This window comes from Mustela nigripes, chromosome 16 (genome assembly GCF_022355385.1).
Source record: "Mustela nigripes isolate SB6536 chromosome 16, MUSNIG.SB6536, whole genome shotgun sequence".
In the NCBI taxonomy this organism is placed as follows: Eukaryota; Metazoa; Chordata; class Mammalia; order Carnivora; family Mustelidae; genus Mustela; species Mustela nigripes.
Window position 1 is genome coordinate 33,409,900 of NC_081572.1, and position 16,673 is coordinate 33,426,572.

At 37.4% G+C, this 16,673-nt stretch overlaps 1 protein-coding gene across 2 annotated transcripts in view; it reads left to right on the plus strand.

Moving 5' to 3' along the window:
• The window catches only part of VMP1 (vacuole membrane protein 1), a 140,166-nt gene that overhangs the window by 92,537 nt on the left and 30,956 nt on the right, over positions 1-16,673 (plus strand). For both annotated transcript variants that reach the window (XM_059380556.1, XM_059380557.1), the window contains exon 8: positions 15,111-15,191. In XM_059380556.1, coding sequence (XP_059236539.1) covers positions 15,111-15,191 — 81 coding nt within the window. The remainder of the gene's footprint in view (positions 1-15,110; positions 15,192-16,673) is intronic.

The window sequence follows — 16,673 nt, forward strand, 5'->3', positions numbered from 1 at the left end:
GCATAAATATTTGCAAATGTTATATTTTCTTGTTGGATTGACACCTTAATCATTATATAATGGCCTTCTTTGTCTCTTATTACTGCCTTTGTCTTAAAGTCTGTTTTGTGTGATATAAGTATAGCTACTCATGCTTTCTTTTGGTTTTCATTGTATGGAATATCCTTTTCTATCCTTTCACTTTCAATCTTTTGTGTCTTTAAAGCTGAAGTGAGTGTCTTGTAGACAGCATATAATGGCTCTTACTTTTTTTTAATCCTTCCAACCACTCTTTGCCTCTTAATTGGAGAATTTAATCTTTTTATATTTAAAGTAGTCATTGATAAGTATGGATTTGCCATTTTTTAAAAATTGTTTTCTGGAGGGACGCCTGGGTGGCTCAGTTGGTTGGACGACTGCCTTCGGCTCAGGTCATGATCCTGGATTCCCGGGATCGAGTCCCGCATCGGGCTCCCAGCTCCATGGGGAGTCTGCTTCTCTCTCTGACCTTCTCCTCACTCATGCTCTCTCTCACTGTCTCTCTCTCAAATAAATAAATAAAATATATTTTTAAAAAAAATTGTTTTCTGGATATTTTGTAATTCCTTTGTTCCTTTCTTCTTTTGCTCTCTTTAGTGATTTCATGAACTTCGGTAATGATATGCTTATATTCTTTTCTCATTTTTTTGTGTATCTACTATAGGTTTTTGCTTTGTGGTTATCATGGGGCTTACATAAAACATCTTATAACAGTCTGTCCTAAGTTGATAACTTAGGTTCAAACACATTTTAAAGCTCCACATTTGGGGTACCTGGCTTGTTCAATTGGTAGAGCATATGACTCTTGATCTTGGAGTCATGAGTTTGAGCCCCATGGTGGGTACACACAAACTAACTTATAAAAATGGTGAATCTAAAGGACCATTAATTTTTTAAAAATAAGCTGTACATTTTTACACTACTGTTACATTTTGTTTTTGATATCACAACTTACATCTTTTTGTCTTTGTACTCATTAGCACATTATTATAGTTATTTTTGCTCACTTAAACTTTATACTAGCTTATAAGTGATTAACCCACTTTCACAGCATTAGATTATTCTGAATTTAACTGTGTATCTACCTTTATGTTTATGATTTATATTTTTACATGTTTACCTGTTACTGATTAGTGCCCTTTTGTTTTAGCTTACAGAAGTTCTTTTAACATTTCATGTAAGTGTGAGGTCTAGTGGTGCTAAACTCCTTCAGACATTGCTAGTCTGAAAAACTCTTTCTCTTTGCTTCAGTCTGGATGACTTTGCTAGGTAAAGTATTCTTGACTGGCAGGGTTTGCTGCTATTGTTGTTTTTCGTTTAGTACTTTGTATTGTGCCAGCTCTTCTGGCCTACAAAATTTCAGTTGAAAATTTTGCTTAATAGTATTATAGGGGTTCCACTGTATATAACAAGTTGTTTTTCTCTTGCTGCCTTTACAGTTCTTTCCTTGCCTTTAACTTTAGGCAATTTAAATATAAAATGTCTTGGTTTGAGTCTCTTTGGATTCATCTGATTTGGAACTCTGAATGTCTCTTTCCTTTCCTAGGGAATTTTTCAGCTTTTTTTTTTTTTTTTTTTTTCTAATGACTTTTCTTCTCCTTACTCTCTCTCTTCTCTTTTTGGAACTATACTGTGAATATTTGTCCATTTAATATTGCTCCATAATTCCCTTAAGCTATCTTCACTCTTTTTCATTCGTTTTTTTTTTTTCCCCTGCTCTGAGTGGAGAATTGTACTAACCTGTCTTCAAATTTGTTGATCCCTTCTCCTGGATCATCTAGTCTACTGTTGAACTCCTGTATTGAATTTTTGATGCAGTTATTGTGATGCCTTGTGTATGGTACTTATATTTTCTATCTTTAAAATTCTTGCTTTGTTCTCCTGATCTAAGTGAGCATATTTTGAACTCTCTGTTAAGTCCTTATTTATCTTCGTTTCATTAAGGCCTTTTTCTGAGGTTTTATCTTGGTTTTTTTGTTGGAGCATATTCCTCTTTTTCTTTATTTTCTGTGACCATCTGTGTTGGTTTCTATGCCGTAGGTAAAACATCTACCTCTTTCAGTCTTGAACAGGTGGCCTCCTGTAGGAAATCAACTATTTTTTTCAACCCTGTCTTGGCTCTTAGTTGTCTGTCAGTCCTTTGTGATTGTGTCCAAACAGCTTTATTTGTCCAGTAATTGAGGGTGTGCCAGTACCTGTCAGTGTTCATAAGGGGAATAGCTTAGTTAGTACCTAGATGCATGCTGATTGGAAAATGGACCCTCAGGCAGCAACTTTTTTTTTTTTTAAAGATTTTATTTATTTATTTGACAGACAGAGATCACAAGTAGGCAGAGAGGCAGGCAAAGAGAGAGGAGGAAGCAGGCTCCCCGCTGAGCAGAGAGCCCGATGTGGGGCTCGATCCTAGCACCCTGGGATCATGACCTGAGCCGAAGGCAGAGGAGTAACCCAATGAGCCACCCAGGCGCCCCCAGGCAGCAACTTTTAATGTATGCAAGTGGACCTCTTTCAAGGGAAGATGGAGATGGGCATTTTTTTCTGCTCCCTCTGCACTGAGCCCTGGTAAGACTGTCCACCAAGAACTGTTTCTGTCTGATACCATCCTGTTAAACCCATGAACACAAGACTCACTGGCTACTAGACCTAGACAATCAAGGGATGTGTCCCCTGCAAGGCAACCATAAAAGCTGGGGCACCGGAGGTTTGCATGAGTTATTTTCTCAGTGACACCAGTGATGGGGGGTGGGCAGGGCAGTTGTGGTGTTTGCTATCTTCTGCAGTCTCTGGAAAGAATTGCAGTGGGCCCCCATGTGTGTTACATTAGAAGCCTGCTGGGTCACCTGGTTGGCTCAGTTGGTAGAGCATGTGACTCTTAATCTCAGAGTCTTGAGTTTGAGCCTTAGGTTGAGTATAGATTTTTTTTTTTAAGATCTTATTTATTTATTTGACAGAGATCACAAGAAGGCAGATAGGCAGGCAGAGGGGGTGGAGGGAAGCAGGCTCTGCTAAGCAGAGACCCTGATGTAGGGCTCCATCCCAGGACCCTGAGATCATGACCTGATCCAAAGGCAGAAGCTTAACCCACTGAGCCACCCAGGTGCATCAAGATTTTATTTTCGAATAATCTCTATACCAAACATGGGGCTGGAACTTACAACCTCAGTTATAGCGATTTCTTTAAAACCAAAAGGGGAAAAAAAAAAAAAAAAGAAACCCGCCCTTCAGGTTAAGGCTTTTTAGGTAAACAAATAGACCTCTTTCATGGAAAGACTGGGCATTTCTTTTTTTTCTTTTTTTTAAAGATTTTATTCATTTATTTGACAGAGAGAGATCACAAGTAGACAGAGAGGCAGGCAGAGAGAGAGAGGGAAGCAGGCTCCCTGCTGAGCAGAGAGCCCAATGGGGGACTCAATCCCAGGACCCTGAGATCATGACCTGAGCCGAAGGCAGAGGCTTTAACCCACTGAGCCACCCAGGCGCTCCAAGACTGGGCATTTCTGTGTTGCATCTGCACTGTTCCTGTTCCTTTGATGGATATGCACTTAAGGACTGTTTCTCTGTCGCAGTCTCATTCTCTGCGAATGTAAGCACCACTAGCCACCAGAGCCAGGCAATCAAGGGGGATCCCTTGCATAGCACTGCAAGATCTAGGGCACGGGACATGTCCCTAAGCTCCTTTTTGGGAGATTCCAGAAACCTAAAAATGGGTAAAGGAACAGTGTGAAGATGGCACCTGTCAGTCTCTGCAGCTCTGGAGAGTTTGCATTCAGCTTCTAGATACATTTTTTTTTAATGATTTTATTTTTATTTGAGAGAGAGAGAAAAAGAGAAAGCATGAGCAGGGAGAGGGTCAGATCATAGAACCCATCACAGGACTGGGTCCCAGTACCTCAAGATCACGACCTGAGACAAAATCACAACCTGAGCCAAAGTTAGATGTTTAATCAGCTAAGCCACCCAGGTACCACTAGATGCATTTTAAATTAGAAGCCCATCCCCCCAACCAAAACTTTTAAGATAAGCAAATAGTCTTGCTTCATGGAAAGACTTGGTGTTCTAGTCTGCTGCCTGTATACTGGGTCCAAGGGGTTAGCCAAGATGAGTCCATGTGCTTAAGGCCATGGGCTTAAGAACTGTCTTTTAGCTTGGCTTTGTGAGTCTTTTGGACATATGTCGTGTTGGCTTCAAACCTAGATGTTTTGGGTGTGCCTCTCTCAGATGGAAGTCTTAAAAGATAGGATGCTGAGTATGGGTTTGTGGGGGGGCCAAACCGTTTGTTCCTCAGGAAAAGGCTGAGAATTGTGCTTTCCCTCCCAGTTGCAGGTTGTCTCACTGGAGGTAGGGTTTATGGTGAGCTGTTTCCAAGTCTCTCCTACTTTTTTGATGTGGGGTGTTTTTTTGTTTTGTTTTTGTTTTTTTCTTCTTGTTCACCTGATGTGTAGGAATAGCTCAGCTAGTTTCTGGATTTCTTTCAGAGGGAATTGTTCTTTAGATAGCTGTACATTCTGTGTGTTTGTGGGAAGAGGTGTGTTCAGGAGCCTCCTATGTCACCATCTTGAATCAGAACTCTATAATCTCTTAAAATGTCTAAATCTTAGGGCACCTTGGGTGGCTCAGTTGGTTAAGTGTCTGGCTTCAGCTCAGGTAGTGACCTCAGGGTCCTGGAACCGAGCCCAGCATCAGGCTTCCTGATCAGCCAAAAGTCTGCTTCTCCCTCTCCCTCGGACCCTCCTCCCCACTTGTATGTTGTCTCTCACTCTCTTTCAGTCCCAAATAAAGAAAATAAAATATTTAATAAATAAATAAAATATTTAGTAAATAAAATGTTTTAAACACAACTTCTGAATCTTTTAAGTTTTTTCAAAATAAGTTTGCTTTGCTTTTATGAAATGTGTTTATGTGATGTATTCTATTTGCACTATTATAGACTTTTACCCTAATATCCAATTTAAATAGAAATTCAGAGGCTCCTGGGTGGCCCAGTCAGTTAAGCAACCGACTCTTGGGTTCGGCTCAGGCCAAAACCTCAACGGTTGTGGAATTGAGCCCCATATTGGGTTCCATACTCAGTGTGGAGTCTGCTTCAGATTCTTTCTTCCTCCCCCTTCTGCTCCTCCCCTCTTGCCTGCTCTCTGTCTCAAATTAATAAGTAACATCTTAAAAAAAAAAAAAAAAGAAATTCCAGTGATCATCTCTGATGTAACAATGCAAAAGCCATAAATTTGATATTAAAACATTTCATTTTCGGGGCACCTGGGTGGCTCAGTGGTTTGGGCCTCTACCTTCAGCTCAGGTCCTAATCTCAGGGTCTTGGGATCAAGCCCTGCATCGGGCTCTTTGCTCAATGGGGAACCTGCTTCTTCCTCTCTCTCTGCCTGCTGTTCTGCCTGCTTGTGATCTCTGTCAAATAAATAAAATCTTTATGGGCGCCTGGGTGGCTCAGTGGGTTAAGCCGCTGCCTTCGGCTCAGGTCATGATCTCAGGGTCCTGGGATCGAGTCCCGCATCGGGCTCTCTGCTCAGCAGGGAGCCTGCTTCCTCCTCTCTCTCTCTGCCTGCCTCTCTGCCTACTTGTAATCTCTCTGTGTCAAACAAATAAATAAATAAATCTTTTAAATAAATAAATAAATAAATAAAATCTTTTAGAAAAATTCATTTTCAGTAGTTGTTGCACAACTCTGCTCTGATAACCCTTTTTGGTTAGTGTATGTGCATTTTGTAATCTGACATTTTATAGATACTAAATTTAAAATTTAGTTGGAATCACTTTATTTCATCAAGTTAACATCCCTACTTTTGCTTTTAATTCTAGAGTTTATTTCCTTACAGTCTCTACCACATAGGCATCTTTGAGTCCCTTTATAATTCAAAAACAGAATAGGTGATACACGGCTCTTGAAAATATGCCTCTTTTTAAAGGAGACTTTAAAATAAAAATAGGGGCTCCTGTGTGGCTCACTTGGTTAAGCAGCTGCCTTCAGATTCAGGTCATGATCCTAGAGTCCCAGGATCAAGTCTCACATTGGGCTCCCCACTCAGCAGGGAGTCTGCTTCTCTCTTTGACCTTCTCCCTTCTCATATTCTCTCTCTCACACTTTCTCTCTCTCAAATAAATAAATAAAATATTTAAGAAAATAATAATATAAATAAAAATAAAGGAGACTTACTAAAATATGCAGTGTTAAAGCACAGCAGTTACATTATTGATGTTGTTTAGGAAGTTAACAGATAAAATGTTTTGTTCAGGGGCGCTGAGTCGCTCATTTGGTTAAGAGACTGCCTTTGGCTCAGGTCATGATCCCAGGGTCATGGGATCCAGTCTCACATCGGACTCCATGCTTAGCGGGGAGCCTGCTTCTACCTCTCTCTTTGCTTCTCCTCCCCCTGCTTGTACTTTCCCTCTTGCTCTCTCTCTGTCAAATAAATAAATTAAATCTTTAAAAAAATATATTTTGTTCATTTGAATTCAATGAATTAATCTACATTTGTATGTGGAAAATAACCCATAAAGAACCCTGATAAAGGTAGAAAATTGCAATTGGGACATGTTTTAGTCTGACAAAAGATTATGAGTTATATCTCACTGCAGTTTCTATGAAAATGAGAATTATACCTTTTAATTGTATTTATTATGTTTAATATGACTTCATTCTAGAATATTCATTTAGTTACATGGTTATTACGATCTTAATAGCAAGTTACTATTTCAGAATGATTGTCCACAATGCTGAAACAGTTTATATTATGTTATCATTACTATTTAGCTCCATTTCTGGTTAATAGAGTTTTACTTCCTTGACACAACATATTTGACTAGGGCCAAGGAACTAAAAAGTCATTTTTAGTTGGTGAAAGAACTTCACACACACAAAGTATATTTTAAATTCCCTTTACATACAAGGGATTATTATTGAAGCTGTTGCTCTATCGTTTTTATTTATTTTTTTTTTTAAGATTTTATTTATTTATTTGACAGACAGAGATCACAAGTAGGCAGAGAGGCAGGCAGAGAGTGAGAGAGAGGAGGAAGCAGGCTCCCCGCGGAGCAGAGAGCCCAATGTGGGGCTCGATCCTAGGACCCTGGGATCATGACCTAAGCCGAAGGCAGAGGCTTTAACCCACTGAGCCACCCAGGCGCCCCTGCTCTATCGTTTTTAATATTATCTGTGGAGTCACTTCAGTATCATCCCAAGCTCAGCAAAAGTTTTAACATATTATGGATTAAGAAGGCAGATAATTTACAAAATTTTAATCTATAAAATTATTCACCACTTATCACATTGATAGTAATAGGTCATCTCAAACTAACATAAGCTATTAACTAACATAAGCTATTAACCGGATACATAATTATCTCTAGAAATACTGCATTTGTTTCACAAATTTAGGTATTTTTTGTTGCTTTTAAGGAGATCTTGAAATTTCCTGTGATCACATATGGAAATTAAAATAAGTGTACTGTAGATAAATGCTATTTCATGTACTTAAATCCATCTGGTATCTTTAGATTCAAGGATTGGTATTTTACAAGCTACTTAATAATTAACCATAGAGTTTCTCTTCTCCCTTAATCATAGATACTTTTTTTTAGGAAAAAGAAAGGTGAAGTAAAAGTAGTCTAGGAATATTCGTACTTGAAGGCTTTATCTGTTCTTTCTTTATTAATCCTTAAAGTCTCAGTGATAAGAAGGATTTATTGTAACCTTGTCTCATTTGTCTTGTAGTTATTGGGTAAATGTTCCTATTTTCTCTCATTCTTAATTTCAGAAACATGATTTTGTTAAATACATAATCACATTGGGGAAAGGGGATGATAATTTTACTTGTATTTTATTTTTTAAAAAGTCGATTTACAAATCGTAAATTTGTGTTGCTTATTTAGGTAGAACTGGAGAATAAAACTTGGAGGCTTTAAATTGTGAAATAGGTAAATGTTGTGAAATGTGAATCCAGAGAAATGAAACTATTAAAAGGAATTTGTTTTTAGTTGTACAGATTTTTTTTTTTACTGAAGAATGACAATTGAGGAAGTAATCAAACTGAACTTGCTACATTGTTCCCACAAATGCACCAAAACAATTAAAATGAGATATTAATTTCCTTTTATATTTAACTCGAATATTGAATACCTAACATATTAATTTGTTAAACTTCTTCTTTAAAATGTTGTTGTGCGCTATTGGTGTACGTTTTTTTTGCTTTTTTATTTTATATCCTGGCCTAAAAAAAAGAGCAAATTATGTTTGAAATGATTCTTTTACACTTTAGTTAAAAGACACTGTTTTTGGCTGGTTTTGAGGGTGTGTGTGTGTGTGTTTGGGCATGTAAATTGGGCTTATTGTCAAATAATGTACCTACCATACAATTCTATTTTAAAAGCAAGCAGAAGTAAATAAACATATACATAGGCAATGTTACTTTAAAATCAACATAAGAACTGTCAATATGCAAATAATTTTAAAGTACTGAAGTTATTTTAAAAAAGAACTTTTAGGGCTCCTGGGTGGCTCAGTGGGTTAAGCCTCTGCCTTCAACTCAGGTCATGAGCCCAGGGTCCTAGGATCGAGTCCCACATAGGGTTCTCTGCTAAGCAGGGAGTCTGCTTCCCCTCTCTCTCTGCCTGCCTCTCTGCCTACTTGTGATCTCTGTCTGTCAAATAAATAAATAAAATCTTTAAAAAAAAAAAAAAGAACTTTTAAAACTACAGAGCAACAAAGTATAATTACATTTAACATGTAGAACATTTTAGACAATAAAAGAATGTTTTCAATAAAGCCTTAAGAGCCATATCAGTAAGTTTTGAATATATGGCTTTAAGTAAAATAAGGTTAAAATAAAAACAAAATATAGTTGTGTTTATGAAATCTAAACATGGGTTACTATCAAAATATTTTAGATTTGATGCAGATACTAGTACATGCTTCCCTGAAGTTTTTTTTCATTACACGGCAAGGAGAAACATCAAGAAAATATTCTCTCAAGCTGCATATTCTGCTATTTCTGGTTTCTTATAATTAAAACAAGTGTGCAGACTTCATATTAGTTGAATTTAAATAAATGCTTATGGATTGTTTAATATATAAATGTAGTTTTAATTCTGAGAATATTGTGTAAGTCCTGGAAAATAAATTACAGGAACTGAAAGTAGCACGGTCACTGTGTGTGTTCAACACATAATAAGATTTATGAAATCCATTTTCAGTAGACAACTTTCAGACTTTAAAAAGTAAAACTTCCCATTAAAAACCTACTTAATTTGTTTTTCCTTGTAAAACACACAGCTAGAAATTAATTTTAAAAAAATGTTAAAGAGAGGTTTCTACTTCATTTACTTAGATAAAGGAACTCTTTTTCCTCTCAAATGAAAATTCTTTCTGTACCCTTAAGAATAATTGATGATGAGCACCCAGGCATCTGAAAGGGCAAGGAGTCTGATTTCCTTTGTTCTTACCTAATTTCTGTTGAATAAGGAGATTCTGCCCTAGAGGGTTAAAAGGACTCCTTACTTTCAAGATGTTTTTAAAAACATGATTCCATGAACTTCTGTAGGTTTAAATATTTTCATTTTTTTGTATATTAGATCATCTGTATAATGTTTAATCTTTCTTCATTTTTCTTTCTTTCTTTTTTTTTTTTTAAAAAAAAAAATTTTTTTTTTTTTTTTTTTTTTTAGTAATCTCTACACCCAACATGGCGCTCTAATTTACAACCCCAGGATCAAGAGTTGCATGCCCTACCGACTGAACCAGACAGGCACCCCTAATAATTTTTTCTTTATATAAACCAGTTGGTATGGTCATACCTTTTTGCCAATTTAAATGCGTTTGTATGGGGGTGCCTGGATGGGGCTCGGTTAGTAGAGTATATGACTTGATGTCAGGGTCATGAGTTCAATCCCACAATGGGCATAGCACTTTTTTTTTTTTTTTTAAGATTGTATTTATTCATTTGACGGAGAGAAAGAGAGCACAAGCAGGGGGAGCAGCAGACAGATGAAGAGGGAGAGAGAGAAGCATGCTCCCCACTGAGCAGAGAGCCTAGTGCAGGGCTGGATCTCAGGACCTTGGGATCATGACCTGAGCCAAAGGCAGATGTTTAATGATTAAGCCACCCAGGTGCCCCTAGAACTTACTTTTTTAAAAAAAAAGTGTGTGTGTGTATATGTATCATTATAATATGGGAAAAATCAGTTTAAAATGATGGCACTATCATAGTAACTTGGTTTAAATAAATATAAAATTCTAAAGCCTTTAGGAATGCCTGGGTGACTCAGTCCTTTTAGCATCTGCCTTCACCTCAGGTCATGATCCCAGGGTCCTGCATCCAGCTCCTTGCTCAGAGGAGCCTGCTTCTTGTTCTGCCTGCTACCCCCGCCACCCTGCTGCTTGTACTCTCTCTATGTCTCTCTGACAAATAAATAAAGCCTTTAAAAAAAAAAAAAAAAAGAAAGAAAAAGATTCTAAAACCATTAAATTAAGATAAAACAGGACACCAAACTTTAAATAAAACACTTCACTTATCTTTTCTATACAATTTTATGTAAAAAAAAAATAGTTTTTTTGCTGTAATTTTACATAATGAGAACTATATAAATGGTATGATAGAAAAGTGTTCCCAGGGGTGGCTGGGTGGCTCAGTTGGTTAAGTGACTGCCTTAGGCTTGTAAGGGCCTAAAACTGACCCTGCCCCCACCTCAGGGAACTTACTTAAAAGCAAGTCTGGGAAACCAGTCCCAGGTAACAAAGCCCAAATATAAGGGCGGGTCAGGCCAGGTAGAGACATCCAATCCATGGGGCTTGCATACTGTCTCCCTAGCTACCAAGCAGTGTGGGTCCTGCCTTTTGGGCGCCAATTCTGACCAAGGTGGTAGGCTAGTTCAAGTATCTGCTAGGGTAAATTATAATTCAGTTGGCCACCTGTGTGTAACCTAGCATGACTGTGCAGCTTTCTCTGTGTGTTACAATCTCATTGGTCACCTGTGTGTGGCCATGTCCAACCACATGGCCTTTGCTCTATAAAAGTTAGTCTGTGAGGCTGGGAGGGGTCGCCTCTTTGTAAGAGATGTCCCTGGCCGGTCAGTTTGATTCTCGATGCTTGGTGCAAAATAAAGCTTTACTTGACTTTCACTTTGTATCAGTCTCACTCCTTTGATCACGGACCTATTATTGGGGGACCTAACAGGCTCAGGTCATGATCCTGGATCAAATCCAGGATCAAATTTGATCCCAGGATCAAATCTTGCATCAGCCTCCCTGATCAGCAGGGCGTCTGCTTCTCCCTCTGACCCTCCCTGCTCTCATGCTCTCTCTCATTCTCTCTTTCTCGAATAAATAAATAAAATCTTAAAAAAAAAAAAAAAAAAAAGGAAAAGTATTCCTACATTTGTCCAACTTGGGACATAAAAAGTGTGTGTTATCTTTAAAATAAAATTTATATAGACTTTTTCTTTGTCTTACTTTTTTTTTTAAAGATTTCACTTATGTATTGATGGAGAGAGAGAGTACAAGCAGGGGGGAGCAGCAGGGAGAGGGAGGAAAAGGGAGAAGCAGGTTCCCATTGAGAAGAGAGCCTGACATGGGGCTCAGTTCTAAGACCCCAGAATCATGACCTGAGCCAAAGGCACACGCTTAACTGACTGAGCCGCTGAGGTGCCCGTTTCACTTTTTCTTAGCAGTTGAGTGCCATCTTACCACTCATAAAAATGGATTTGCTATGAAGATACCAAGGGTTGTAAAGGAAGATATTTTTCTGAATTAATATTTTTAAATCTTGGGCTACATTGTTAAATTTCATAACTTGCTTATACTCTAATAGTATTGTTTGATATATATGTGTATATTTTTTAAAGATTTTATTTATCTATTTGGCAGAGAGAGATCACAAGTAGGCAGAGAGGCAGGCAGAGAGAGAGAGAGGAGGAAGCAGGCTCCCTGTGGAGCAGAGACCCCAATGCAGGACTTGATCCCAGGACCCTGAGATCCTGACCCGAGCTGAAGGCAGAGGCTTAACCCACTGAGCCACCCAGGCATCCCGTTTGATATTTTTAAAACTCAAAATATATCTTCATTATGGCTTACCAATTTTTATTTAGTGCTTCTAGTGAATTACAGTTTAATGACTTGGGGAATTGATTGTATAAATTATTAAAAATGAATGGAAATATAATTTGTTTTAAAACAAGTTATATAGGAAAATTGGTGTCGTTATATATTAAACAGTTTTTAAATCAATAAGATTAGAAGAAACAAGTGTTGGCAATGATGCAGAGAAAGGGGAACCCTCTTGCACTATTTGTGAGCAGGCAAACTGGTGCAGCCACTTGAGAAAACAGTATGGAGATTCCTCAGAAAGTTAAAAATAGATCTGCCCTGCACCCCTGCAATTGCCCTACTAGGTATTTACCCAAAGGATACAAAAACACATATTTGAAGGGGTATACGCACCACAATGTTTATAGCAGCATTATCAACAATAGCCATACCTTGGAGAGATCCCAAATGGCCATCAACTGATAAATGGATAAAGATGTAGTGTGTGTGTGCACACACACACACGGAATATTACTCAGCCATCAAAAAAAAAAAAAAGAAAGAAAAGAAATCTTGTCATTTGCAATAACATGGGTGGAGCTAGAGTGTATTATGCCAAATGAAATAAGTCAGTCAGAGAAAGACAAATAGCATATGATCTCATTCATATGTTGAACTGAAAAAAGAAAACATGAACATATAGGAAGGGGGAAAAGAAAAAAAGGAGAGAGGGAGGCCACCTGGCTGGCTCAGTTGGTTAAGCACCTGCCTTCGGCTCAGGTCATGATCCCAGTGTCCTGGGATTGAGCCCTGCATCTGGCTCCCTGCTCAGCCTGAAGCCTGCTTCTCCCTCTCCCACTTGCCCTGCTTGTGTTCGCTCTCTTGCTATGTCCCTCTCTAATAAATAAATAAAATCCTTAAAAAAAAAAAAAAGGAGAGAGAGAGGGAAAGAAACCATAGGAGACTTAACAATAGAGGAAAAACTGAGGGTTCAAGGCGGGGAGGTGGGTGGGGGTGGGCTAGATGGGTGATGAGTATTAAGGAGGAGGGCACTTGTTGTGATGAGCCCTGGGTGTTGTATGTAAGTGATGAATCACTGAATTCTTCTCCAGAAACCAATATGGGCACCTGGGTAGCTCAGTGGGGTAAACCTATGCCTTCAGCTCAGATCATGATCTTAGGGTCTTGGGATCGAGTCCTCCATTGGGCTCCCTGCTCAGCAGGAAGCCTGCTTCTCTTTCTCTCTCACTCCCCCTGCTTGTACTCCCTCTCTTGCTGTATTTTTCTCTGTTAGATGAATAAATAAAATCTTTTTTAAAAAATCTGAATAAAAATAGAAATTTCTCTCTGCTGCAGTAGTTCAGTTTGTTTAAAAATATTAAATATTGGGGGCACCTGGCTGTCTCAGTTGGTAGAGCATGTGACTCTTGATCTCAAAGTTGTGAGTTCAAGCCCACATTCAGTGTAGAGCTTACGTTAAAATTTTATATATATATATATATATATATATATATATATATATATATATATAAAATCTGATATAGTTGACTTACTGAAAAAGGAAGACATCACAAAAAGAAAAATTTTCTCTTTGGAAATAAATTGTTAAATTACAAAACTACATTATAAAATTTAGTTAATGATTGACTTTGAAAGCTGATATATTTGAACATGAAAGTGTTTATCTTAACAGTTATCTTAACTGTTAATATCTTTTAAAATATACTTACTGGTTTAATTCCTTCAATTTTCTCACCATCCTCACCACTTTTCTCACCAACCAAGTAAGTTGGAGGGAGTTTGTGTTTTATTTTGTTATGTTTGTTTTTAGTAAGCTCAATACCCAACATGGGGCTTAAACTCACCTCCTTGAAGTCCAGAGTCCCATGCTCTATCAACTGAGCCAGCCAGGCATCCCCAGAGTGGCACTTTTAAGGGGGGAGGTTTATTTGTAGCATCAACATGCAGGAAAAAGGAAATCATGAAAATATGCTAGCCTGCCAAATGCCTGTTTCAGCATGGAAGATAGCATAGTAAGATAAAAGAGCACTGATTTCAGAGTCTAAAGGATCTGCTCTGTTATAATGCAGGATTATTGAAAGGCTTGAGTAAAATGTTTCTGAAAATATTTCATGACACTAGCACAAGCTGTGAAATGTAACACGTCATTTTGCTTTGGGGGGTAATAAATGCTTATTCAGTTATTGCCACGGAACTATTTTTTTCATTTTCTGACTGGTGATCAGCAGAGGTGTCTTTGTTGACTGTCTTGAAAAATTCTATGATTTTCTACCCTATTGTTAATCAGGGAGTAAGTCTGGAAAATAGTAGAAGGAAAGAAGAAGAGACAAATGTGGTAGGTCAGTATTTCCAAAAGAATGAATTGGTTCGGGGTGTCTGCGTGGCTTGGTCTGTTGAGTGTCTGACTCTTGAGCTCCGCTCAAGTCTTGATCTCAGGGTTGTGAATTCAAGCCCCACACTAGGCTCCATCCTGGGTGTGAAGCCTACTTTAAAAAAAAAAAAAAAGAATGTGTTGGTTCATAGTTCGTTTATAACATTTTGTTCATCCTTAGATAATGCAGAGATAATACGAAAAATTAACAATGTTTTGGCTTATTCTTGAATTGTGGTGAAAGTTTATCTTTAGGATATAATATTTTTATCAAGATTTTATTTGTGGGGTGCCTGGGAAGCTCAGTTGTTAAGCATCTGCCTTCAGCTCAGGTCATGATCCAAGTCCTGGGATCAAGCCCCTGCATTGGGCTCCCTACTCTGTAGGAAGTCTGCTTCTCTCACTCCCACTCCCTGTGCTTGTGTCCCCTCTCTTGCCGTCTCTCTCTCTCTCTCTGTCAAATAAATAAATAAAATCTTTAAAAAACAAAAAAGATTATATTTGCATATTTTTTAGTGCAACCTTTTGTGATTTTTTTTTAATCATTCATCAAAAACAATGAATAAGTGAATCAGGTTGTGAGATACTTAATATTATAAACTCTATAAAGAGCCATCTTTCATTCTTTCTTATACTTTTCATTAATGTTTTGATTATCCTCCTTTTATACAGGACTTTGCTTCCCGGGCTAAACTGGCAGTTCAAAACCTAGTACAGAAAGTTGGATTTTTTGGAATTTTGGCCTGTGCTTCAGTAAGTGAATTGTATTAAAAGTGAGAAATGCTAATAAATGGTAGATTTATATTTTGATCCAATTTGTTTTTAAAGATAGCACACTTAGAAAAATAAAGATAACACACTTGAGTGAACAAAAATGTTATCACTTTTAATGAGTATGTAATTTTATTAATCATTCATCTTACTCCTCAAATGAGCTGTTTCTGTTGGATAGTTTCATACCTTGTTTACTGACTTTTTAAACATTTCATCTTGCCATTGATGACTTTGGACCGAAATAGCTTGTTTCAGTAAGAATAAAAAAGATTTTAAAAAAGAAAGATAAAATTCATCCTTTCCATGAAGAACTTATAAAATGACGTGCATTTAACCAAATAAAATGACTTCATTCCTTCCAGAGTTATAGATAGGTAGGCTTTTTCCAGAGTTTCAAACATTAATTATAAGGAAGAATTCATATGAAAAACCTGTCTCAAGGGATATTTACAATTATCAAAGTAATCAAAACCTCTCGGGCAAAGTTAAGTGCATCTTTGGCTACAGTGAACTAAGAAGCCACTTACGTCAAAAATGTAGTTAATATCTCAAATTGCACATTTGTAAAACTGACATTTATTGATGAGTTGGTTTTTATCCTGGTCCTTTTCTAACATAATAGAAACAGTTATATTTGAAATGGAACATTTTGAACAGAGTTTTCTTTGGTAGCCTGTGCACAATTTTTGGCACTTCAGTGGTGGATTTCTCCAGTATAACTAGGTGCATCTAGTTGATATGATGAAAACTGCAACTGTAAGTATAATGCACAAAATTATTGTCTACTGACACACAACTCCTTTATCCATTATGTACTAGAATATGAATAAATCTTTGAGTACTCCTGTCTTAGCAAAGCAAATGACCAGAAAAGAAGACAATTGGTGCCAAAATTTCTAATGGATGTGAACATTTTAGATATACTGTAAAATATACATGTGCCTTTGACCCTGGCAATTTAGAAATTTTTGTATTCTAAGTTTTCTTTTTAATGTTTAATATTTTATCATAATACTGACCTCAACTATTTGAGCAATTTATAAGTTAAGTTTATTGTAGAATTGGTTTTGGCATTTCTATACCAGTTTTGCCTCTTATTAACTACATAACCTAGTCAGGTTACTCTCTTTGAACCCTGATTTTCTAATTTTTAAGATGGGGCAATAAGACACTCATTGTAAAGGCTGATGTGAGGATTTAAGAAAACGTATGTGAACTAACAGGGTGCTTAGAACATAAAATGTTCCTTCATTTTTTATTGTTATTCATTAGCTTTGATTCAGTCACTGAGTGTTAGGAATAAAGAGATGAAAGATATTCCCTTTTCTCAAGGATGCCGAAGTCCAGTGAGGAAGACCATTGAAATACAAGGATAAGTAGAAAGTGCCATGGAAGTCAACAGAATGGGATTAAGCTGTGAGGCCTAATGGATAATAATGTCCTTACGTTAGAGGTTAAGTG